Genomic DNA, 25,666 nt, shown 5'->3' with positions numbered 1-25,666 from the left:
AGGTCGAGCCACCTTGCTCGCTCGATTGCTGCACTGTCCGCCATGGATTTTCCAACCCACGCCGTGGCGTGGCGAGTCACCTTTATGGTGAGTTGTTGCAGGGCCTCCAACTCCTCTGCGTCGTCGCCCCAAGCCTCCCTCAGCTCGGTCAGACGTTTAGCGGTCGAGCCCTGGAGGATAGCCACTATGTTGAGTGTGCGCGCCGCCAGAGCCGCCGACTTGTAGGCCTTCTTCACCGCCACAGAGAGTGACTTCTCCTTCTGGATGGTGAAGTGGGGCTCGCCCTCGCTGTCCTCTGGCGACGCACTGCCGTCCCTGTACGCCTGCGGTGGTAGAGGAGTAGGTGGATGGGAGGAGGGGGAGGAAGAGCCACTAGTAGGCTGCACCTGGCTGGACCCGCCAGGCACAGCCCGCGCGGCTGCTGGAGTGCCGTGTTCAACGGCCGGTGTGGCAGCCTGGTGGCGCCGCGAGCCGTGGCTTGCGCTGCTCGGGGGCGCTGGGGCTGCTTGAGGGCCCATGGTGATCTGGGGACGCACGCGGTGGGGCCCACCACGCACGTTCCCTGGGCCGGTGATGCAGGGTGCCTCTGAAGCCGCGCCGCGCTGGGACGAATCCCCGCTGCTTCCTCCGACGAGTGCCCTGGCCCTGGCCAGGCGGCTGTCGAGGTGCAGGGTGGAGAAGAACGCGCAGTCCTCGCAGCGTCCTGGTGCATCGGGGAAGTGCCTCGCTGCGAAGGCATGCTGGAGCCCGAGGCAGGAGATGCAGAACCCATGGGGATCGTCTCCGGCGATGAACATGCGGCAATCCAGAATATGTGCATATGTCCGTGGTTCCTCCATTGCAGGGCTAGCATCGAGTGTTTGCTAGTAGGCTAACGCTAGGCTAGGCTTTAACACAGCGACTGACAGGGAGCTAGGCTAATGAGCTTTAGCTGCTAGGCTAATTAGCTTTAGCTGCTAACTCTGGCTTGGCCGTGCTAGCACGTGAGGAGGAAAAACTTGTAGTAGTAAGAAAAGTTGGAAGAAAGAAGATAGCCGCTGGAGCGGAACCAAAAGATTTAAGGAGGAAAACCCGCGGGTTGGTACCACCGCTGTGGGCTAGAGCTGGTTTCAGTCCGGAGAAATCGAATAGTTTTACAATAATTTGTTTTAGTATGTCTTGAGCCGTGTTGCATCTGCCATGCAGAGAAGCAAAAGAGGATTAGCCTACGTCACGCGAGGGGTTTTATACCCCTTCCGGTCTTCCGGTGACGTGACATACCCTTCTCAGCCAATGAATGGCCCGGGAGTTTATGGTATGTAGCTCTGTGCATCGCCAGGAGGCGCTGATATCCCATAGTGAGTATGTTACGAGGAATTTGACAAGAAACATTCAGTAATCCTGGTCTCTATACTGCCTCCCCCTGGTCAGCCGGGGTGCCTGAAAGGAAAAAAACTGGTTGGAATAACGTGTTCCTTCCACGCGCTACGTCCTATCGGGGAAACTCCCCCCTGTCAAGTGATAAGAAGCGGGCTGCTCACTCCTCATGCATTGAAGGAAGCATGAGCTCAGTTCTGGGCTCTCCCCCAGGCTGGCAGAGGAAGAGTAGCGCCCAGTATTACAGCTTAGGCAATTGGCACTGGGTGGAAAAAAAGGTTACCAAAATCGTGGGATAAAGAATTGTTAAAAAAAATAATAATCTGAGTACCTTTATTTATCTTTCTCCCTGTGCATTTTCTAGGCTCCTGTTACCTGTTACTCTATCTGTCTTTTTCCTGACTTTAGCTTACTCCATATTTTTTTCTCTCTCCAGTTTTTCTTTATCATTTTGTTCTCTCATTCTGTTTCTCCTCTCCAATGCTGTATTTCTGACATTATTGTCTACCTTCTTTCTCCATTCCATCTACCTTATAAATTATTCTCACAGATTCATACATGCCTTTACCTTTGACCTTGCTCTTTTCTCATGTCTTCATGAAATAAAACTCACTTCCCTTTTCACTGTCATACTTTCTGTTACTTCTGTTGCCACCACCGTTCTCCATGTGTCCTCCGCGTTGGCCATGACGCTTGAACCTTGCAAGACTTGTCATCAAGGTTGAGGAGTGCTGTGACTCCTCCAGACAGATTCTTCATTGCTCCTTTTAATTAGAGGATATACTGTAGCCAATTAAAATTCTCCACTGAGCCTTCGTTGGCATGTCATGTGAAAAGTAAAGAAAGGAATACTAATTGATAGCCCCTGTTGCCAGTGTTTGTTGGACGGTCTTTTTGTTTTGTCAGGATCTAGAGACTCTCATATCAGTCTGTGAAAGCCTCACTCAACTAGAGACTAGAGGACAATCTCCAAGCTTTTTTATTAAAACTGGATGAAAATATTGGAGAGTAAAACAAAATAAAAACTTTCATTACCAAACTAATCCCAAGACTTTATGGCGGTACTTCATATGGAGCCGGTAACATGATTGTCATCAGCTGTTCTTGAGCTGTACCTTGCATTTAGAAATTCCGATTGGTATAGGCAGAGTTGTCCGATCATCTGGCAAAGCAAGACTAGTCAGGCTCATTAAGATGCGGTTTATGCAAACAGTGAAAAACCAGATGCTAAATATAATAAGGCTTTCCATTCATTTGTACAACCTATAAATTCATGCATTTCCAATTAGCCCCCACTTGCAGACGATAAAAAGTCTGCCTTTGGCGTATACAATAGACTACAAAGGAAAGCGCTTGTTATGACGCAAGTATATGTGCAGACATCATAGATGTCTCAATGAGTCCTTCTGAAGACTCCCATCAGCTATCCTCCAGTTAATGTATATGTGACTCCAAGGACATGGATCAAGCCAACTAACGGCCCCTGCAGTGGCTTTTTCCTTCTTCTTTAGAATTTTGCACATCCACTTACTTGTCCCTTGACCAATCGTGTAATGCAGCATAGGAGAATGTTCCAAGGCTTTCCATGGCTGTGCCTGGCAGCTCTGACAGCCCCTGAGCGGAAAGCCAAGCCATCAAAGGTTTCAGCTGGCACAGCTGAGAGTCACATATTAGTCTTAAATGATGTGAAAACTGTGAAAGCCCTGCCTTCATTAGAATTCTTAAAAAGAAAAAAAAGAAAAAGAAAGAAAACTTGGCAAAAGGGAAAGAGGGGGAGGGTGACGATGAGTAATTGTAGAAAGATATGCGAGGGATCTGGACAGAGAGGAAGGATGAGAGATGAAGGAGAGAGCAAGAGAGGGCAAGAGAGAGGTGGATGGGGACGTGGCTGGGGAGAGAGGGTGAGTGGAGAAGGGAAGAGAGATGGAGTGAGAGAGAGTGAGCCACTATTATGGGAGAGTGCATTAACATTCAGCTGACATGCCGTGCTCCCCACATTGAAAAAAAAAGAAAATACAATTTCACAGCATTATAAGTCCTGTTTATCACCATTTGTTTGTTTCCCGAAACATGAGGCCGCTTGGAGGACACAATGATGAATTACAGCCCCTCAGAAGGAGGAGCAGAGAGAGAGAGAGAGAGAGAGAGAGAGAGAGAGAGAGAGAGAGAGAGAGAGAGAGAGAGAGAGAGAGAGAGAGAGAGAGAGAGAGAGAGAGAGAGAGAGAGAGAGAGAGAGAGAGAGAGAGAGAGAAAAAAAATTAAAAAAAAATTTAAAAACGTCTCGAATGTATTATGTTGGCAGAATTAACTATTAATTGGTTATGAACAGATCGTTATCTTCTCATTTGTCATTTTATGTGAATATTTCATGCTCCCAGCCAGTGTGTTGAAAACACAAGCATGTTTCACATTGTCAGTTTCATATACTGTACAACGTTATTACTGGAATTAGTCTCACTGAGTGAAATAGTTACTTCCATATCTAGCATGTGAATACACAAAAGCACGACAACCATTTTGCTCTAACACCAGCCCCCTACTGTGTACCTTCAACAATGGCCTTTTTTTAATGATATATAGGTGGCTTTATCTGTGAGGACAGGGACAGCTGTTATGTACCACATCCTCTTCTGTGTTGACCTTGAGGAAGTGCTCAGAAAATAGCCTTGTGTGTCTGTTCTCACGCCGTTCTCCCCCTGGTCTTTGGTGATTGACAGCGGAGGACACGTGCGGCGGCACCCTGAGGGGTTCCAGTGGGCTCATCTCCAGCCCTGATTTCCCCAACGGAGACTCTCCAGGAGCTGGCGGTGGAAGCACTGGCAGTGGGGAGTGCAAGTGGACCATCCTGTCCGAGCCAGGAGACACCATCTCCCTGGTGTTCACCGACTTCCAGATGGAAGAGAAGTCCGATTACCTGGAAGTGGAGGGGTCCGAACCTCCCACCATCTGGTGAGTTGAGTTGTTGATGCTTGTTTGTTTGCTATGCGTGTTTGAGGAGATGTTCTGTGTAGCTCATACCATGTAAAATACGGTGTGTTATTTTAATCTGAGTGTGAGGATAAATTAACGAGGATTTGAACCTCCATATAGGTACATTTGTACAATATCAGAGATACAAATGGACCAATTAACACTGAGGGTTTTAACCTTCATATAGGTGCATTTGTACACTCTCTGAGATACGAATGGATCAATTAACACTGAGGGTTTTAATCAAATTGACTCTTAACAGGCTCATTTGCATACACTTTTTAATGAAGACTGATTTTACAGTGTGACAGCTCCACTAATTCAAGTGGTGTTGTCAATGTCTAATATGTTTAAAATACATTATTTTAAAAACTGACTCAAATGTAAGCCTACAGAGTTTTTTTCATGGACATACATTTCATTCAATCAGGTGCGTATCTAATACTGTAAGTCAGATAATGACGGATAGTAATTGCTACTTCTCAATGTCACAAATTTCAGTTTATTGCTTTTTATTGATGGAGAAGTCACTCCATCTGAAACGGGGGATTTAAGTGCTTTTGACCCCGCAACCTTGAGACATGAGGGTTATCCATCCCCTCTGTGCCGAGTGTGAATGGCATCATCTAGCAAGTTTATGTGATCCTACCAGGCATTAGATATAATTGGCTGAAGAAGCTCTCATCAATTACTGAGCTATGAGAGAGAGCGAGATTCATTGAGGTAAGGTTGGGGTGACGGGTGAGTGAAGGGGACAGTGAAAGAGGTAAAGTTGTGATAGAGAGAACTGTTTGTACTGTCTACTGCTCGTGATCATGAGTAGGCCTATGCTCAATTAAACATTTGGCAAGATCAACAAATATGTCCAAAAAGGAGTACAAACTTAGTGAGAATTAATATCTCCTGATTTTGTTGAGTATACCTATTACCTCTGATTGATACTATCCAGGAAATGATGTGTAATTGAACGTTCCCTAACAATGTGAAATGGCCCATCTCAAAGACATTAATACAAATTAAAAGGTTTTGTGCAAAATAATGTGGCGTTTAATATGAGAATGTGCCCTCATTCAGTATTCTCCAATCTTCCTGTACACCCACCTATTAAATGTTATCAATCAATACCTCCAATGTGTTTTAGCCAATCAAGCTGCTAACAGCTGGCCACAATTTGTCAACGCAACACTCTACTGCAGTTACTAGCCAGCTAATTTAGCACGATTAGCCAATCACGGTAGTACATTTATCAATGTGTTTACAGCAGCACAGGTTAACATTTGGCAAACTGTCAATATGGACTGTGGAAAAGAGAATTAGACAGAAAACCATCAAAGCGGAGTGGACAGAGAAATCCATGTTTCTAGAAATAAAGGTTGAGAAGCTGACGTGCTTGCTTTAGTAGGGGTATGTTATTTGACCATTGAGTGACATCTTCATGTACTTAAATAGGCTTAATTTGGGAGTACATGGGAATTATAAAACCGCTATTGACATGGCAGAATCACTCTCTGCTTTTCCCTGCTGATTTGAGTAATGCTTCTTTGCTCAACACTGCGCAACTAATTTATATTCAGTCATCATCATCCACACAGATCAATCCCATGATGTCAGAATTGTAGATAAACTAAAAGCATGTTTCAGCGACAAGATTTGATTACTCTGGTCTCTCACAAAAGTAATGCAGTTTGTTAGGGACCCGTTTTCTACTCTACTGATGCGGGGGCAGACTTCGAAGGCTTGGTTCATACTTGGTTACGCACCAGTGTTGCGCAAAGTGTGAATCAGGCTTAAAGGTAAACAGGTGCTGATGATACTCGGCAAGGGCCCACAAGTCTGTGGGCTGTGAATATTTTGAACTAAGCATATTAAAGCGGTGCAATTCCCAAATATGAGAGCTCTGTTTTGAATGAATGTTCTCACACATGAATGTTATAAAATGACTTGCCCAACGTGTATCTTATTCTTAAGTGCTGTATTATTCAGTACATTCCCAATCTAAAAAGTTTAACTTCTCCCATTAGGAATGATAGAAATAATGTTTCCGATTAACAAAAATGTGTTACATTAAATTTGTAACCGATATATGCATAGAATTATTACTTTTTCCATGTAGTAATCAATTATTTATCGTTTATTGAAACAGCACTGATGCACAAAATGAACCTTCAGTGATATTTTTATTTGACATAAGTTGTAATCTGTAGCTCTATAATTGTGTTAGATCATTGTTTTTATACCGATTTAAGGAACAGTAGTCTTGTGTTGATTTAATGCATTTGAAAATTCTAGCTGAACATAGTCAAAGATTGATTCACAAACGGAATTCAATTATAGTATGATTGACCAACGTTGGCTCAATTATTCAGGTAGGCCTATGTGTGGTAATATTTTTTTGTATAACTTTGAAGTAGGTTAGGTTTCAGTTGCTCAGTCAAAGGTAAGTCTGTTGAGATAAACGCTGAGAAACGCTGAAGAAGACCAACAGGTTGAAATGCGTCCATTTATTCCGGAATATTCAAGACTTTCTAAGTTTTTATTTATTTATTAAAGAGTGTACATTGTCAAGACTATGCATCCAGTTTAACCTCAAGACTTTCGTTTGAAGTGAGTTGCTTTACTGTAAGTCCGTTAAGAGACAACACTGTGGATGCTCCCAATTAATTACACAGATTTCACTATATTACATAATGTTAAAACAATGTTTCACAGGCTCTTCTTCAGGTTTGTGTGAGGGACTACAGGCTCAGGTGTTTCTCTTTTAAACAATTGCTTGGTTATTCCAATCTGTGTAGCCATGATCCTTATTGAACCAACAATCGTGGTAGAATATAGATACTTAAGTAGCACTAGACTATAATGTACTGTATGACATTGTGTAATATGTGTATAAAGTGTAACTATAGTGTTTTCAGAATAAGTAATGAATAGATAGATAGATTGATAAATCAACAATTAAACATTTATAGCAGCTATCAACAATTAAACATTTACGGCAGCTATCCTTAACAGGCATCTGTCATGGTTCTCTGGTCTAGTGTACATCCCAGTAGTCCATATGCAAATGTGCTAGAGTCAAGTAGGAGTCATTAATCCAAGAATAGAACAGAACTTTTGATGGCTACTGCTGGCTCAAGTGAATGACCATGTCATTCTACCGGGGGACGATGAGTCTGTGGCTGAATGTGCTCCTCGTCCCCACTAGCACGTCATAGAGGGGATGGGCGAGTTTCATCAGGATAGCTTGCAGCTTCTTCCTCATCCTCCCCTCCGCAACAACTTCCACCTCCATGTTTTAATATGTTTAATTAACTGTGTGATTGGGGATTTGATACAGAAATCAATGTGACTACCACGATTGCTGGTTCAATAACGATTATGACCACACCCATGGGAGTAACCCAGCTATTATCTAAAGAGAAACACCTGTACCCGTATTCCCTCACATACTGGAGAATATTTAAAATACCTTAATGGTGTATTATAAGTGAAATGTTCATGGCTGCACGTGTTAATACCTTCTAAGCTGTTTTAAGCTGTTTTAAATCTTATATATGAATATATTCATACGCCGGTTAAATGACTCTCAAATGAGATCATTCTTGTTTTACATTCGGTTCGGTGCCACACCTATGTGGAAACATTGGCACAGCTGTCTAATTGTGGGACATTGATGTGTGTCTTTAACGTTATTTTTGCCTTTTGTGTGTAATTGTAAATACAGTAGGATGAGTATTGAGTGAGGATGAGTAGTTCATTCATCCTTCTCGATCCTGTGTCTGAAATAAAGATTGAAAAGAATAGAAAATGAAATTGTGTAATTAAGTGGATGTATCCACAGTATTACAAGTCTCTTTTTAACCAAATGGATTAATAACATTGGATACAATGGAAACAAACACCAAGTCTAAAAATAAAGCCATTAACAGGAAAATTGTCTTTTGTTCATGTGCAATGTGGCTGAAGCTGCGAAAAGACAATGATATGGTCCTTTAAGCATAGCTGAATATCTGTGTTATGCAACCATGCAGAATAGGCATGATCAAAGGTAAATAAACATGGCATGAATCTCCAATGACGCAATGATGAATTCATACGTGTAACTACACTGATGGATATCAACGAACAGATTCCACATGCTTAACGGTGTACAATCAAACATCCAAGCCTTACTCCTCAACATTCACAAGGGATCATTTGACATGTTGAGCATACATCCTCGTCATCGTAGCTCGTTGGTTTTGTACCTGGACAGCTCATTACCTACTGAATCGGAGTGTAAACTACATACTTATGACACTTCCACAGTATGGTTGAAATTTTAGTATGTTGACATTTCTTCACGCACTACAGTGTGCTGAACGGTGGCCACTCAACATTGTGCTGTATGCATAAAATGCAGTGCACTGAAAAGTAGACCGTACGAACATCCGCTCACAGCCACAGACTGTGAAAGAGGGAGATTCAGAGAGAGAAAAAATGTCAGCTTGTCATGGGGAGTGTGTTAAAGACACAGAGGAAGAGTCAAAAGAGGAGACACTGGGGAGGATGGAGATGACTGCTAAGTACTGTATATTGACACTGTTAGGGAAAGACTGACAGGAAGCTGATGCTGGATGACGTTGAAGTGTTTTGACAGGCCGTAAGGTAACGCTCCTCTTCCACTCTTAGTTATGAAAACTCCAGAATTAACTCTTTCTCTAACTGGAAAGTCTCTCTGTGTGAATGTTTCTCAGCCAGACGGCAGCTATAACTCTGCTGGTGTGTGGGTGAACATGGTAAAAATCTTAGTACAGTACCTGCGCACTCTGTTGAGTAATGTGTCCGTTTACTGCATTCAATTAAATATTTCAAAATTATTCAGGAGAGAGTGTTCTCTTTCCTTTTATCTTGTCAAGTTAAAGTGCCCCGCACCCGCCAGCTTACTTGGACTCAGAATTGAGTACATTTTACTAGTTAAGAATCTTTAGCACTGCGTTATCCAAACCTTGTATCTCTGAGAAAACAGCTTTTCAGAGATATTCTTGAGGGATTTCCACTACTCATCCATGGAACACAAGGGAATCGGCTATATATATTTCATTCAGGAGATACTGGCTATGGATTTGAAATAAAACCTGAAAGAGAAAGCACATAATGAAGGCAGCAGCAACCAGATCAAGCAGGGTCAAGTACAGTAGGTTACTGTATAAAGACCAGCTTTTGTGATGTGTGATTTGTGATTGGTTCCCATGGAGGTATGTTATCTTAGACTACACTGATTGGTGGATTGCATAATATGCAATAACATGGAGATCCAGATAGTGAAACACTCTAGTCTAAGTTCAGTCAAAAGCATGAATTTGTGTATGACATCCTACACACCCGCCCTCCTACTACACTGCTGAATATGTATTTGTTATCCATTTCCCAGAGCGAGTTTCAAAAGACTCGAGCAATATTTATTTATAGAGGTGAAAGAGGTATGACGAGCACTGGGGATGTGCTGTATGTTTTGCTTGTGTTGAAGGGTCATCATGGATCGGCTTCACTGAATGCCTCAAAACACCAGGATGATGCTACTGTGCGTCGCCAAACGCCAGACGCTGTCAGATAGAGGTCTTTTCAGAGCCCCATGAGCCATGTGGGACCCAGTGAGCTGGGTTGGTTACAGCCAGAATTCCAGAGAAAGGGCGTAGGTTAGGCCAGGCACACAAACAGACATACAGATAAACAAAAAACTGCTGCTCTCTCTTGCCCTTAGAGATGCCATGTACCGTTTACTGCAGTGTTGTCTCTTCCTCCCTCTTTTGCAGTGTTTCTATGTGTTGTAAACCCAATGCACAGCTACTTTTGCATGCATAGAAAAGCAAAGCTGTCAATTTTCTCTTGAGTTTTAGAGCGGCACAATGATAACTGACAGCCAGGGAACATTAAAATGTATTATACCCAGTGATTGGGGTCCGGGTAGCTTAGTCAGTAGAGCACTCACCTTTGGACCACAAGGTCATAGGTTTGATCCCGGTCACCACTCAGTGCATGAGTAGCACGATGTGGGTGCGGCAAGTAGTGTGGTATTGTTACTCACCACCTCAGCAATCCATTTCCCAGTAGTCTACAACAATGAAACAGGAATAGACTCCCGCTTTCTTGGCTGATACTGACGTTAAGCCTCTCAGACCTTCTTTATTTATACCCAGTGATGGACAGTAACAAAGTACATTTAGTTGAGTACTGTACTTGAGTATTTGTATTTATGGGGGGGGGGGGAGATTTCAGGAAAATCTTTAAATGTTTTTAGAAAATATCTAAATTTCAATACAGCAATGCATTGATATAAATAAAAAAATACTTCGTAATTTGTACTTCTGAATATATATATATATACTTCAGTACTACTCCAGTACTTTAACTCAAGTACAAATTTGATAGAACAACTATAACGTGTTGAGTAATATTTGACCAGGAGTATCTTTGTCTCAATTACTGGCGTTGAGTACTTTGTGCTAGCCAGACCCAACTTAAAACATATAGATGTTTCTTTAATAATGGCACAATTTATCGCTGTTGATCATGGCCGTACTGGTTTTAAGCCCAAGTTGAGCGTATGATCTTACTTTGCAGGAGTTCATTGCAATTTACATTATACTGTAGATAGAAAAACATTTCAGGGCAGGCTGGATTTTGACGTATCACTTGGTTTGTTTCAGACTGAATTATACCTTTTTAAGCCAAAAAGTAAATTGTTAAAACTTCATAGGTTTCCTCAGGCTTACAGTATGTACTATAATTTACTGATATCGTCTGGGTGTTCCTCACCCTCCTACAGTATCTGTCTGCATTAATCAAAACCCAATACATTTTGTGTGGGCTACGTAAAGCATCTGCATTCAGTATATAGCCCAAGGCATGCAGACTGTTTTATTGTCTGTATAGCAAGCAAGGAACATTAACCTCTCACCATGCTTTCTTTTTACTAGCTTTTTTTAATACTAGAAACACTGCACACCTCATTCTGTGCTTCTGTTTAGTGTTTACGCCACAGAGCTATATAAAAACTATAGGACGGACGGAAAATACCCTCCCATTCATTTCAATGAAAGTCCCTGGGTGTGCATGTAGAGTGTATACGCTCATCAGAAGTACACGCTCCTTCTGGGTTTGACCAAAAAGGTTTTATCCATAGAACAGGCACAGGGTTTCAGGCCACAGAAGCATGCGCAGTAGTGTCCTTTATGCGCTAAGCTTGCAGTACCAGATATGGCCACTAGTTTATTCTTATTTCAAAAATCCCCTGCAGGCCTGGGGCTTGGTTTGCACCATTTTGATGTAGAAGCAGAATGTGTTTGAATGTTGAATGTTTCGATCTGGTGTAGATCATAGTGTCCCGCAGCTTTTGGCACAATATAATTTTGTAATAGTAACTGACAATTTCTATCAAATCTTTGCAAATGAGGCTATTGTTCCCCCTGTCATAATGCCAGGAAAATAAATACAATAGAGCTTTCTTTCTTGTTGCACTCACTGCTGACCTTTTAATATGATTTCACAACTCTTCCATGTTCACAAAGGGCAAAAACAGCTGTAGATTATAGTTAATGTACTTGTGCAAATATGGCCACAGAACAAAAATACCAAAAGGATTAGTGGATATTGGACCCAGATTTCCTTCTATCTAATTTGATCACATGTTTTTTTCTTTTTGTTTTACTTTTCCACTCTAACTTTTTATCCCTTTCATCTTATGGTTATTGGTAGGACTCGTCCAGTGTTTCTCCAGTGATTTTGCTTTTAACAGTTAGTTGCTTTTAACAGTTAGTTCTGCATCTTGTAAACGGTTACAAACAAACTCATCCTGGAACTTCGATACTCCTAGTTTGCCAAGCAAATTTACAGCAGTTATGGATGATTAAGAAGACTGTCACCCTTAAATACAGTCAGTGATATCAGCACCCGCATACACAGACCTGTATGTGTAGCTGATAGTAGTCTTGTGTGGCCAGACTACTATTCCACAATCTCCTACTGCAATATAGATTCTAGAACTACACCTCCTGAAAGCAGAGAAAGGAAGCTGTAATTCCCATTTCTGCCAAAGAGCAAGCCAGATATGCTTTGACTATTTATATTTAGGCCCTACTGTAGGTCAAATTTGAAACAGAAGCGGGGAGGAGGCGTCACATCCGCTTTTCCTCCGGATAGTTTTCAGAGCTTCCGTGCTCCAGACTGCATGACGGAAGCATTCAAAAATTGTGGGAGGCAACAGTCTGGCTCGTGAGACTAAGCTGATAGCAGCACTTCCTTATGAACGGGGACATCATGGGCCTCTCCTTCCTCTTGCAGTCTGGAGGGATGGTACGTCTGCTGTAACGCATTCACAAAATATGAAATAACATTTTCGTTGAGGGACAGACACACAGACAAACACAGGGGTGAAACCATATCTTTTGCCCTGCCTTCAGCTGGTGGAGATAATCATTCAAGGTAGGTCAAAGCAAGGCCTACGGTGCCCATCAGCCAAATTCCCTGCTTTAGCCAAATTACCATGAGAGATACATTGAATTACTTTTTTTCTGGGATTGATTAATCCTGTCTGGGAAAAATGAACCAATCAAAATGTTCCAAAAGTGCACAGCCAATCTAGCGCTCTAGGCAGTTTAAAGGACTACACCATGAATTTTTACTTTTTCTTATTTTTTGTGTGTTTTTGGTCTCCCCTACCTCTCTTCTATCCCCCAAAATACCCCAGTTTGAACACTCAGGCTTTCACAGCAAATCTGGGGTTTTCAGTAAATTGGTCTCAAAACAGGCCAAACTGATTTGGTCCCTGACGTGACGTCACGGAACAATCCCTCCCGTTTTTTTTTTTTTTTTTTTTTACTTTTCCCACACAGAACCAGGAGATAACATGCATACAAACTTGCAGGTGAAAGTGCTTTATAAGCCAGAGAGAAGTTAGTTGGAATGAGTATATCTGAGGCTTGATTTAGGCTCAAACCTTTTGAAAAACGTTTCAGGGACATAAACAATATGATATTAAATATATATATATTTTTTTAAATTCATGGTGTAGTCCCTTTAAAGTAAATGCAAAATACACTTGCAGAAATGTGACTTGATAATTGACCTAGGTTTGCCACCAGGCTAGTTAAGGCAAGAAGACGTTTAATATGCTGTGAGCAGCTCATTGTGTTGAAGTTAATCCCCTGATTTTGTACAGTGACATGAGGTACAGAAGGCAGGCAATAAAGGCATGTTGCCTAGAAATTATTTAAAGAGGGATGAAGGGCAGTGTCTTCTCCCTTGTTACACAATACACTATTCTTAAAGACGGGGTGCCGTGATTTTCAGTGATTCCCCCCCCCCCCCCTAAAACATAATCATCAGGTATTATGGTTATACTAGGAGGAAGATTTTTTTCAAAAAAGTGTACAGAAATTGTTAAAATTGTTTTTATGTGGACACGCCTCCAGTTCATTAAGTATACCTGGTTCTCACCTTAGCACCTCCTCCACCACCTTAGCACCACCCACCTGTCCTAGTCCCTCCTCCTCCTCATGCCCACACCTGCTGTGTTATGATAATGAGGGGGAGGGCATGTTTTTACTGTCACTAAAGCGCTGTTTTTCTATTGGCACATTTGACCCTCAAGGTTTCAGCCTCCAGGAAGAAACTCAAAGTAGTCAGAGAAGACATAAAACACCATAAAAACACCACCAGGGGGCTTAATAAAGTTCTATCAACCTCATAGACACATGAAAAACAGAAAAAGTGCAAAACCATGGCACCACCTCTTTAAAGCAACATGTCTTGTTATAGGTTTTGTAAAAAAAAAGTGTACTGTAGGTGAAGGGGGGAAACTAATTCTCTTGTTCCTCAGTTTCCTTGTTAAATTTGAACAAATTGCCAACTATCTGTTGCAGAGCTTTACCCATAACCCTCCTATTTCTGAAGCAAGCCAGAGGGGAACTGGGCACCTTTATTTCTAAGTCTTTGATTTGACATGTCTGAGAAGCAGCTCACAGAACAGGCCATCAAAGAGTTAGATCTTGCACAAGGGCACTATAAAGTACCTTGTATACTGAGAATTGAACATCAGGCCCAAAGCTAACCTTGCTACCTGACATAGGAACTAATACACTAGCGTTTTGATGGTGCTTTATCTATAATGCACTATAGACACTTGGCTGATACCGAAAATAAGCCTCTCCGACCTACTTACTTAATCACTTATAGACACCTTCATAACACCAAAGCTGCTATAATGGTGGTTTGAGAGTTTTCTGTAAGCCATAATGCCTTCATCATGTTGTATATCAATACCCGTATGACATTATAGGCCCTATTTAGACTATCTATAGCGCAAGGTCTAAAGTGCATGCTGCAAATGCCTTGGGGGTGTGTCCAACTTAATTTTAGCTAGTTGACGACGGATGATTTTTGCCTAGGAAAATGTATGAAAGTACAATCAGTAGCTGTATTAAAATTCACTGTTAGTCCTTGAAAAGTCCAAATCGATACTGTGGGGGAAGCTAAAACTTGGATGAAGCCAAGCACATAAAAACACTACACTCATGCCAAGAAGTAATCTCAGAGAAGCCATATTGCATATCTATGAAGGAACAAATAGACAGCCAAAGTGACTCTGCAGAGATAGAAATTTGCTTTGAATAATGTGAGTAGTCCATTTTTCCAATTGGACTTCCTCATCCTTTGTCACTCAGTATGTACTGGGAGAGATACAAAAAGTAAGCAGCATTACAGCACCAAATAAATAAATGCATACATAAATACATGAAACTACTCACTTATTGCTAAACTTTTTTTCTGGAGCCTTGGCAGTGCACATACCTCGAATAATTTGTCTTTCAAACAGTAAGTGAAAAGAGAATGAAAGGTAGAAATCATATTATATAGTCATACAGTAAATAATATTAGGCACTAATAGGCAGCGAGTTGAAAACAGTCCAAAAGTTTATCACAACATAGCTGATGGCAAACTATTTAATATTTCACGTATATTATTTCTTATCACATCATGGTGCTCAATGAGACAGAAAACAATGTTGGTACATCACTTAACCCATTAAGACCTGAAGCCGATTCTACAAAATGTCTTCTAAGTTCTAAAGTTCTAAGTTCATTCGTAAAAAATGTTCGCTTTAAAACAATATATATTCAAAGATTTGCACACATTTTCACGATTTAAAAGAAATAGCAGATCTACAAGCTCGTAGCGTGGCACTCGGTGCCGCACTATGAGCTTTTAGATCTGCTATTTTTGAATAGCCAAAGTGTAAAATAAGGCTTTTTAGCTCAAATAAAAACATTACACAGAAGCGTTCCAGGTCTTAATGGCTTAACCCATTAAGACCTGAGGCGATTCTTTAAAAAAATCTAAATCCTAACAGTTTTTTGAAAAAAAATCAAAAAAAAAAAAAATCACGATTTTTCAAAAATAGCAGATCTGCAAGCTCGTAGCGCGGCACTCGGTGCCGCGCTATGAGCTTGTAGATCTGCTATTTTTGAATAGCCAAAGACATCTAAAGTGACACAGATGCGTTCCAGGTATCAATGGGTTAGATCACCTGATATACAAAACAATAACACCCAGTATGAAGTAAGTGGTGCCTTTGAGTTTATTTAATTGAACTATATATGAACTAGAATAACAATGTTAAATTCCTGTCCATTCATTTCAATAGGCTGCTCAACAGCGGCACTTGAAGCAAATCAGATGTTGAAGTAAGCGGTGCAGGTATAGCAAGGAGTCTTAGGGCCCCATTCCAGGTTCAAGTTGCTAAAGCCACTAATATCGGATTTAGGAGTAGGCAAGGGGCGTTCCCCCGCAAAAGTTGCTATTCTGGGACACCTCCCTTACCCGCGGTTGTGAGCTTGTACTGTAGATGGTCTATAACCAACATATATAAATATGCACATTGTTTAATGGACGACATAGGTTTGAAGTGCTCATGTGGCCTATCATAGTCGCTTCTTTTAGGCTTGTTTTCATAGACCTGGCTGCTTATTTCTTGCAAATTCTGGCAACAACTCTGGAGCCGCACTGAGGGGATTTTACATGAAGCACACACACCCGATGGTTGGCTTCCAAGATCTGGACTTTGATTGCCTTTCAATAAAACCACATTTGATAGACATAAGTATCACCTACATGTTACTGATTAGAGAGAATTTTATATTTTTGTAATCAGTTCATTATTTCCTGCGTAATCGATGAATAAAACTGACGTGTGTAAATTGGAGCATTGCATTGTGCAATGCACAAATTGTCTTCTTTAAATAGACTTATCTAATATATCTAATATATACATTTGAGAAAAGTCAGACCTTCCTGTGTCCCGTGTCCCGGTGTAAAATGTATATATATATATATATATATAGTATAGTAGTATACTTATCAATTTGATCATAAAAAAATATATATATATATAATATATATTTTTTTTTATGATCAAATTGATATGTATACTACTCCACTTCAAGGAGTACATATTTTTGGACCGAAATAACCGAATTAAACCCGAATTATTTTGCGCGCGTGCGCGAACGGGGTGCACATGCACGCGCGCGCTGCGCGCGCGTACATGCGTGCCAGGGGGGCCTCGAAATTTACTCTAGCCCACAGGCCTCAACTCCTATAAATCCGGGCCTGATCATGTCACGGAGAACACAGCGGGAGGGAGGGAGGGAGAGAGAGGCTATGGAATGCACATGCTTGTGTTTGTCTTGAGTGTGTGTGTTATGCATGTGTTTCTATGAGAGGGGCCAGCCAGTGTGTGTGTGTGCGTGAGTGCCGCGCTTTGCCGCCCAGTTTGTGTTGTTATCAGTTGCAGGCGTTCATGCTACATAGAGACATACAGTAGAGACATACACGCATGCATACACACACACACACACACACACACACACACACACACACACACACACACACACACACACACACACACACACACACACACACACACACACACACACACACACAAACGCACCCCTACACGTACACACACACACACACACACACACACACACACACACACACACACACACACACACACACACACACACACACACACACACACACACACACACACACACACAGTCACTTGTTGAAGCAGCTGGCACTGCTTAAAAATAACATATTATTTCCTCCTACCTGTAATTCCAATGCTGTCAAAATATTAGATTTGAAAAACTCAACAGCAATATTTTCCTTTTCTTTTTTTCAGAAATCATGACATGGTCACTCAAGATATTCCACAGACCTAGTTATGAAAGGATTTAGTAAGAACTATTTTCTACCGAAGTATGCCCGCCAACTGTCTATCTCCACGCAGAATGTATGCCAGTCATGGATGTAGCTGCCAGCACTTGTGTGACGCAATAGACAGTAACGTGATAGACAGTAACTGTGTTATGATTTCTGAGACATTGCTGTTGAGTTTTCCAAATATAATCTTTTGACGCTTTGAGCAGCACAAACCAAATGCAGTGAGCATTGAGTGATAGTAGACATATCCAAACCTCTGCAAATAATACCGAAACTATCTGGATGGATAGATAGCACTCTGGGTAAGAGAAATAAAATGTTATGTATTTCGGGCTTTAACAACAATTACAGTATGTTAACCTGAGCTAGTACTGTTTTAGCCAAGCTAGCAGAGGCAACATAAGGTTGTCTATTTCGGTTGGTTAGTTGCACACTGCACAGTCTGTACGTCCAACACTTTGGCAGTCTGGCTGGTTTGCCATGGAATTTACTTGATTAATTGATTGATTGATTGATTGATCAGACTTTATTGCCATATCACAGTTATACGGTAAATGTGGGTAGAATTCTTGTTTGCGCAGGATCTCTGCATTGCAGTCAAAGAAAGAGTAAAAATAGGGAAATGAGAATTTAAGAAACACATGTGATATGAGGGTGCGGACTAGAAGACACCAACTCAGGACTCATGGATCGCCGCCCTCCACTCCTTCCTATCCAGCATCAGGGTCCGGAGAGCTGCAGTGCACATAAAGTACATAAACCTTCACCTATCCCATAACCCCGGAGGTCGTTGGGGCAACATAGACGATCTGTTGACCAGCTCTCTCCATCCCTCTCTGTCCTCGGCAGCTCTCATTGCCTCACTGAATTTCAAGTCAGTCCGTGCCTTGCAGGATGGTCTTTGCGAGGCCTGAGGATCTTGTGATGTGTCCGTACCACCTCAGTTTTAGCTTTATGACAGTGGTAAGCAGGTCATGTGGGCCGATGGCTTGGCTGATCTTTTGCCAGACTTCCTCGTTGGTGACATTTTAACAACACACAAAAAAGAAGGAAAAAATCATGGTGTAGCTCCTTTAAAAGATATAGATACATTTATAAATGGAGCATCATGTATAAAACAGAAGTCTGGTGTTATGGCTAGTGGTATTCATGCCAAAAAGTCATCTCAGAGAAGCCATATTGCATGCAGAAGGAACAAGTGGTGGCGCCACTCGTCAGGATGCTTTCGATGATGATGTTGTAGAATGCCCTGGCGATGCGGTGGCTCACCCTGAATTTGTACAAGTGAAGGAGGCAGTAGAGGCATTGCTGGGCCTATTTATTTTTCTCTTAATGTGGTGTGTGTGTGTGGCCCAATTGAGGTCCTCGAGATGTGTATTCCAAGGAATTTGAAATCACTGACCCGTTCTGACTGTGGCGTCATCAATGTGAATAGTATAGGGCCGTGTTCTCTAACAACTCACCGACCTGACATCCACGTTCAGCTGCTTGGTCTTGTTGACATTGACAGTGAGGTTGTTCCCCTGGCACCATAGGGTCAGTGTTCTGACCTCGTCCCTATTGGCCATCTCGTCGTCATTGTCGATCAGGGCCATCACCGTCGTGTCGACAGCATACTTGATGATGACCTTTGAGCTGTGCGTGGCCACACAGTCGTGTATGTACAGGGCGTAGTGGAGAGGGCTCGCCACGCAATCATTCTCACCACCTGTCGGCAGCCCGATAGGAAGTGCTGTATCCAGCTGTAGGCCCAGATCTTTGAGCTTTGTGTCCAGTCTGGTAGGATCTATATTGTTGAATGCTGTGCTGCAGTCCACAAACAGCATTCACATGCGTTTGTTCTTCCTCTCATAGGGGAGTGAGGGCAGTGTGTACAGTACATCTGGAGCTATTTTGACAATATGCAAATTGTCATCAATGGCTTTATACATCAATGGACATCAAGTGCTATTGATGTTTAAACCAAATATGCCGTATAGATCCCCTAGGCCAGTGGTTCCCAACCTTTTTTCCTTGAAGCCCCCCTTCTTACATCTGACAACTGACAAAAGCTAAGACACACGCACGCACACGTGCACACACACACTTGTATTTTTCAGACATGTTAACCATTTAATTCCTATTTACTTCTTGTATGGTGAATAGCGAAAATTGCTGATGTACAAGCTCACAACGTGTTGTGATGCGGCACGTTGTGAGCTTTTAGATCGGCAATTTTTGCTATTTTTGAAACCTTTTGGAAAAACACACATACCCGTGTGCACACACACACACACACACACACACACACACGCACAGACACACATCTGTACAGTGTCTATTTTTGTTATTTTCCCCATCCATCTTGTAATAGATGAAACCAGGTATGCCACCATAAATGTGCTCATATTTGATGGTAAATATGAATAGCCCAGTTGACTAAAAGGCTGCCTTTTTAGATTTTGTCTGCTGTATGTCATTCTGTCATTAGCATTTTTTCAGTGTGCCAAGTGAGAAAAGGTCAGCTTTTGTGTGAAATCAATTAGCTTTAACTCTAGTTTGGGATTTGAATAAGTGCATTCAAAAATCACATTCGGGTCGTTGATTGAGGAGACATAGGGCACATGAGAACTTGTAATCCCCACCTGACAAATATCTTTCATTAACATTTTCTGAGGTCATGAATTGTTCACTTGTGAAATTGAAATACCAGGCACCAGTAGTGTTATTGAAATGACAAGTCTAATGTCAAATACAGTAAAGAAAACAATATGTTTTTTGCATCATACGACCAACTATACAAACTCAAGTTAGTCCACCACACACATCTAAAAGGACCATATCGGTGAGTGAGAGATAAAGCGAGTGTGTGGGTATACACTATGTGTAATCTACTGTGCAGTATGGTTGTGTTAAAGGACCATACTGGTGTTCGTTACAAATTCATTTACAAACACTCTTGAGCAACTTGAAAGTGCGAGATCGGAATTAGCAGAGTAAGCATGAACTCTAGTCAACAAACAACAAGGTAAATAGGCACAAATAGAACAATGTAGTGCCTCAAAGAAAGATACACGGGTAAACAATTAACCCAGCATATGTCAATGAACCTGGCATCTGTCAATGAACGTAGCATCTGTCAATGAACCTAGCATCTGTCGTTGTCTACGATTCATGGTATACAGTTGGCATTACTACTGCAGAACATTTTCCAAAGCAATTATAGTTTGCTTTTCACAGATGCCGTCAAAGCAGTCAAATAATGGCCAATATATGAACCAAAACGATCGGTCTGGCTCTAGTTGTTTCTTAGCCTGTCCCAAACCTTTGCTTGATAGGCATTTTGTGCTATTGACTGAAGTCCAGTTGGGTACACGCCTACACGGATTGCAAGGCATTAGATAAAAGCCTGAGCTGGTTAACCAGATAAATGAGGAGGCCCCTGGCAGCCTTGAGTCCCCATGATTATAGACCGTTGCAAATGTGATGGTCATGCACTGGATAATACTTGAAGTGATATTGAACTCTAAATTGCACAGACAGACGGATAGCCCCAGACAGACACATGCATGCAGAAGTGCAACCACACACACACACACACACACACACACACACACACACACAGACAGACACACACACACACACACACACACACACACACACACACACACACACACACACACACACACACACACACACACACACACACACACACACACACACACACACACACACACACACACACACACACACACAGACACACACAGAAGCACAAACTGTAGTATGTGTCTGATGCTAGGCTACCTGTCATACACATTATTGACATTAATGTGTGCCACGTATCTATCTATCTATCCATCCATCCATCTATGCATGTACACTCAGTCAGACGAACGGACGGACGGACGGACGGACGGACGGACGCACACTCGCTCGTGCACACACACACATGTAGCACAGAGAGAGTAAGGAGGAGTTGTTTCTGGGTTTCAGGGACAAGCTGATCATAATTTCTAGGGCACTAACTGTTCTCTCACAGTCATCACAATAGTACAGTAGGAGAAGAACACACTGCTTCCCCTAAAATGATGACACGGCGCCTCCGATATATATTTTTTTACATCTATCAATCACAATCTAGTAATTAATTCTTGTCATCTTCTTGATTTTATTCAGTCATGCTTTTTTTTACCCCTGGATCTTTGAGACACATTCCGTTTTTATCGTCCTAAATTCTGCAGCCACAAGAGCGACGATGGCCGGGGAGCTAGTTGCAGTACGATTAAAGAGGATGTCATATCTCTGCTTTCTCCTCTGTTTCTTCACACCCAGGCTATCTGGAGTGAATATCCCTGCACCCATCATCAGCAACAAAAATTGGCTACGGCTGCATTATGTGACAGAGAGCAACCACCGCCACAAAGGCTTCAGGTCTCAGTATCAAGGTAAGAGATGATTACTTCATTTGCAAATCATAATAGAGGTCCTGCTACTCGAGCAAAAAATGGACTGTTGTGGGGGGAAAATATATTGTAATTGTGTTTTTGATCTTTTGTCAACTGAATATCATGAATCTGATGAAGGGTAAGGCTGTATGAAGGTTCTTTCTGCTGCAAACCCCTGACATCAAAAGCCCTTCATAAAATATTTAAGAGATACTGTACACAGTTTTCCTGCTTATAAAAACATATAGCTTGGGTGGCTCGATAACCCATTACCCTCACGGTGTCTTCTGGCATGACTTTCAACATGGTATACTGTATATAATGTACTTAAGATAGCCAGTAGTAGGACAGCCCCAAACCAAACATGAAATTGTGCACCGTCACCATAAAAGGCTTTATAAAGAGTTTTCTTTCCGGTAGCATGCATGTGTGGCAGCCCATTGTAAACGACGACATAAAATCAATTGCATGAAAAATCACACACTCATCTCCTTCAGGAGTGTTGTGCTCTACTCAAACAATTTACCCCTGTGTGTTAGTCATTCATGGTATCAAGGACACACTTTTTGTAACCTACTGTAGGGACGACAAGCAACAAGATTAACAAGAGTTAATCACTTATTTCAAAGTGACAGTCCAGAGGAAGGGGGATCATCCCAATGCTTGCAAATCCAAATCACCTTGTTTTTGCTTCACTCATCCCTCATTGCTTTTGGCTATTCTTTTGTCCGCCTAAGGTTATGTCACTCGCTTGCATCACCTGGCTTTTGTGTGAAGTCTGCACCATGTTGTGATAAATTATACATGTAGAAATTCAGTGTTGTAGTCCTTGGGCTGTTCTTTGATTCTTTCTGTGTGACATATATTCCATGTATTTCCCCCGTACAGTCTATAAAACAAAAAAATAGTTTCAATCAATAGTTTCAATCGAGTTTGTTTAACATGTCTATTTATCCGAACAAGCTAGTTTGGAAATTGCATGGCTGCATTTCCTATGAAAAAGGAAGCACACCAATAGCAAATTCTATAATGACCAAGCTTTATTCAGAGAAAGAAACACTTGTACTGTATCTTCTCACATCTAATACTGTAACTTCTTTTATCTAATGGATTCTTTTTATTGCTCTCAACCAGTGAAAAGCTCTGGAGAGCTTAAATCCAGAGGGGTAAAATTATTACCGGGAAAGGACAACACTAACAAACTCTCTTTGAGTAAGTCTTTTATTTTTCTTATGCAAATGTTTTCATTGTTTGGACTTTTTTGTTTATTCAGGGCTTGTGTTCTGGGTCTTTCTTTCGTTCTCGTCTCTTTCGTTGCTGCATCATTTGGTGAAGGCATTACGCTACAGTACTAGATTTTGCAGAAGTGCAGTCTTTTGTCTTTCTGACAACCTATTTCCCCCCAAGTCTCTGGACCCAGGACTAGACTGTACGTTGCAGCAAAAATCATAATTTCAATATCTTGCGACCTCTTTAAAGTTCCCCCTCTCTGTCTCAGCCATTCATTCACTGTGTTTCACTCTGTCCAGCCTAAGCAATACATCACATTATTGCATACTCGGTAAAATCCTCTGTGTTAATTTAATTGTTAGTTAAACTAACACTCAGGATTTCACAGTATGACCAGTATGACCTGCATTCACATACCTCCACACACACACACACACACACACACACACACACACACACACACACACACACACACACATACACATACACATACACATACACATACACATACACATACAGTACACACACACACACTGCAGTAATCAAGGCTGAGTGACCACTTACTTGGCAGATGAATTGTGTACACTTCAGACTGAGGTGAATGCATTCTAATAGCTTGCTGAGCTTTGTCATTAACATAAGCTTTTCAGGAAACTCAAAAGCTTATATGAAACGACACAATGTGCTAAACACTTTAGTGACAAGAAGTTGTAATCTTTATTACCTTGTGTGTCACAGATGTGACTTTGCGCTGAGACATGAATAAGGCAAAGGTTTATCATCTGTTCTCCTACGCAGTGTACTGTATGCCTAAAAAGGGGACTATAAGGAGGTGGCACATATGCCTTGTTTGACATAATGCCACGTGAGCCATGTTCACGCTGTATAATTGAACCCATAACACTATTATTACTCGCCCTCAATTAACTGCAAATCTAATGAACTTCCTAAATGAAAAAGAATGAACGCCTCCGGATCTGCTTGGTTGCTGGTGTGTGATGTCTTACTGCAAAGTTATGATAGCACATGTTTCATGAATTTCATTTGCAGCGCATGATTTGTTTGATTCCCAGAAAATACTGTGTGAGAAAGATAGGGGCTCTTTAATGTCCACACACGCACACATTCACACCCACACACACACATGCACACGCACACAGTACACATACAGTACTTATGCAGCCAACTTTTATTCCACTTCCAAGCCTTGGCTGTACTTTTGCAGTGTAGCGAAGGCTGTATATTTCACCCTATCCACAAAGCTTAATCGAGGGTACTTAAACCATTAGTATGTATGGGGAGTCCCACTGAGTGATTATTGTGGCTCCTGTAATGTAGTTGAAGGTTATTTAATCCTCTTAGTCCCTGTTGGACTCAGATAGATTCTTTCCATTTTGTCTAGCTCGGGGAAGAGAGAAGTCGGGTGTTGCATTCAGTTTGATAACGGTCAACGAGAGTGTGTGCATTCACAACACCACAAGTGGCAATAAAAGACCTCTGACTTTGATAGATGGGGTCAATTTGCCTATCTACATAATTACTGCAACCATATGTTTCTTACCAGGCATTAGCGTTTTGAATGGTCTTCCAGGAAGTATTTAAGCACCCATTCAACTGTTTTTAATACGTTGGCTGTGTCTATCTTTGGCGATGAAGGTGATTCTGACTTACAACATTGACGATTATTGTCTTTCTCACACAGTGAATGAGGGAGGGATCAAACAGGTGTCCAATTACTGCCCAGACCCAGGGGAGCCTGAGAATGGCAAACGGACAGGCTCTAACTTCAGGTGAGTTGACACACATCACAGAACTGAAGTAAAGGGGTCCAGACAGAGCTGATGGTCCATAGAGGATTGCTTACGGGAAGGATGTTATATTCCTTCATGCAAGCAAACAAATTCAAAACTTTGATTTAATTACAATCACACATCATATCTTTGGTCCACTTGGTGGTACACAGTAAAATCACAAATTCGTGATTTTGTGATTTGTTCATTTGTACATTCTCTAATGGATTTACTAATGGATTTATTAAAACTAAGGATTTTACAGTGTAACAGGAAAGTTGACTGACTTTGAATTGCAATTCAACAGTAATATCCATTATATCATATTCACATACCATCGTATCCTTTACTGCAATTGAAAAATCCTTTGTTAATACAGCCCATTTTCGTAAATTTACATTGACATGCTGTAAATACATTTAAAGAAAACAAGACTTTCTTTCCAATTCAAAAATTGCAGACATATATAATAAAATATTTTCACTTTTTGAAAACAAATGGAATATTCAGTTTTATAAACAAAATGGACACTAAAAATACAGTTAAAACTGTATGCTGGACCTTTTCACCTAATGGGACCTCACTACACTGTCCTAAATCCTAAATGCTAATTCAACTCTTGAGTGTTCAAA

The 25,666-nt window shown here is 41.4% G+C and overlaps 1 protein-coding gene across 1 annotated transcript in view; it reads left to right on the top strand.

Annotated features, from left to right (window-relative positions):
* LOC308083154 (CUB and sushi domain-containing protein 3-like) overlaps positions 1-25,666 on the top strand; it is a gene marked incomplete at its 5' end in the record, with an annotated part of 383,054 nt that overhangs the window by 80,489 nt on the left and 276,899 nt on the right. The window contains 4 exons of the mRNA XM_080425319.1: positions 4,074-4,305; positions 21,902-22,014; positions 23,149-23,226; positions 24,947-25,034. Of these exons, the coding sequence (XP_080281445.1) occupies positions 4,074-4,305; positions 21,902-22,014; positions 23,149-23,226; positions 24,947-25,034 (511 nt within the window). The remainder of the gene's footprint in view (positions 1-4,073; positions 4,306-21,901; positions 22,015-23,148; positions 23,227-24,946; positions 25,035-25,666) is intronic.

The sequence above is a fragment of the Gymnoscopelus braueri genome (genome assembly GCF_963280865.1).
Source record: "Gymnoscopelus braueri genome assembly, chromosome: 4".
NCBI lineage: Eukaryota > Metazoa > Chordata > Actinopteri > Myctophiformes > Myctophidae > Gymnoscopelus > Gymnoscopelus braueri.
This window is presented reverse-complemented; position numbering and strand designations above follow the sequence as displayed.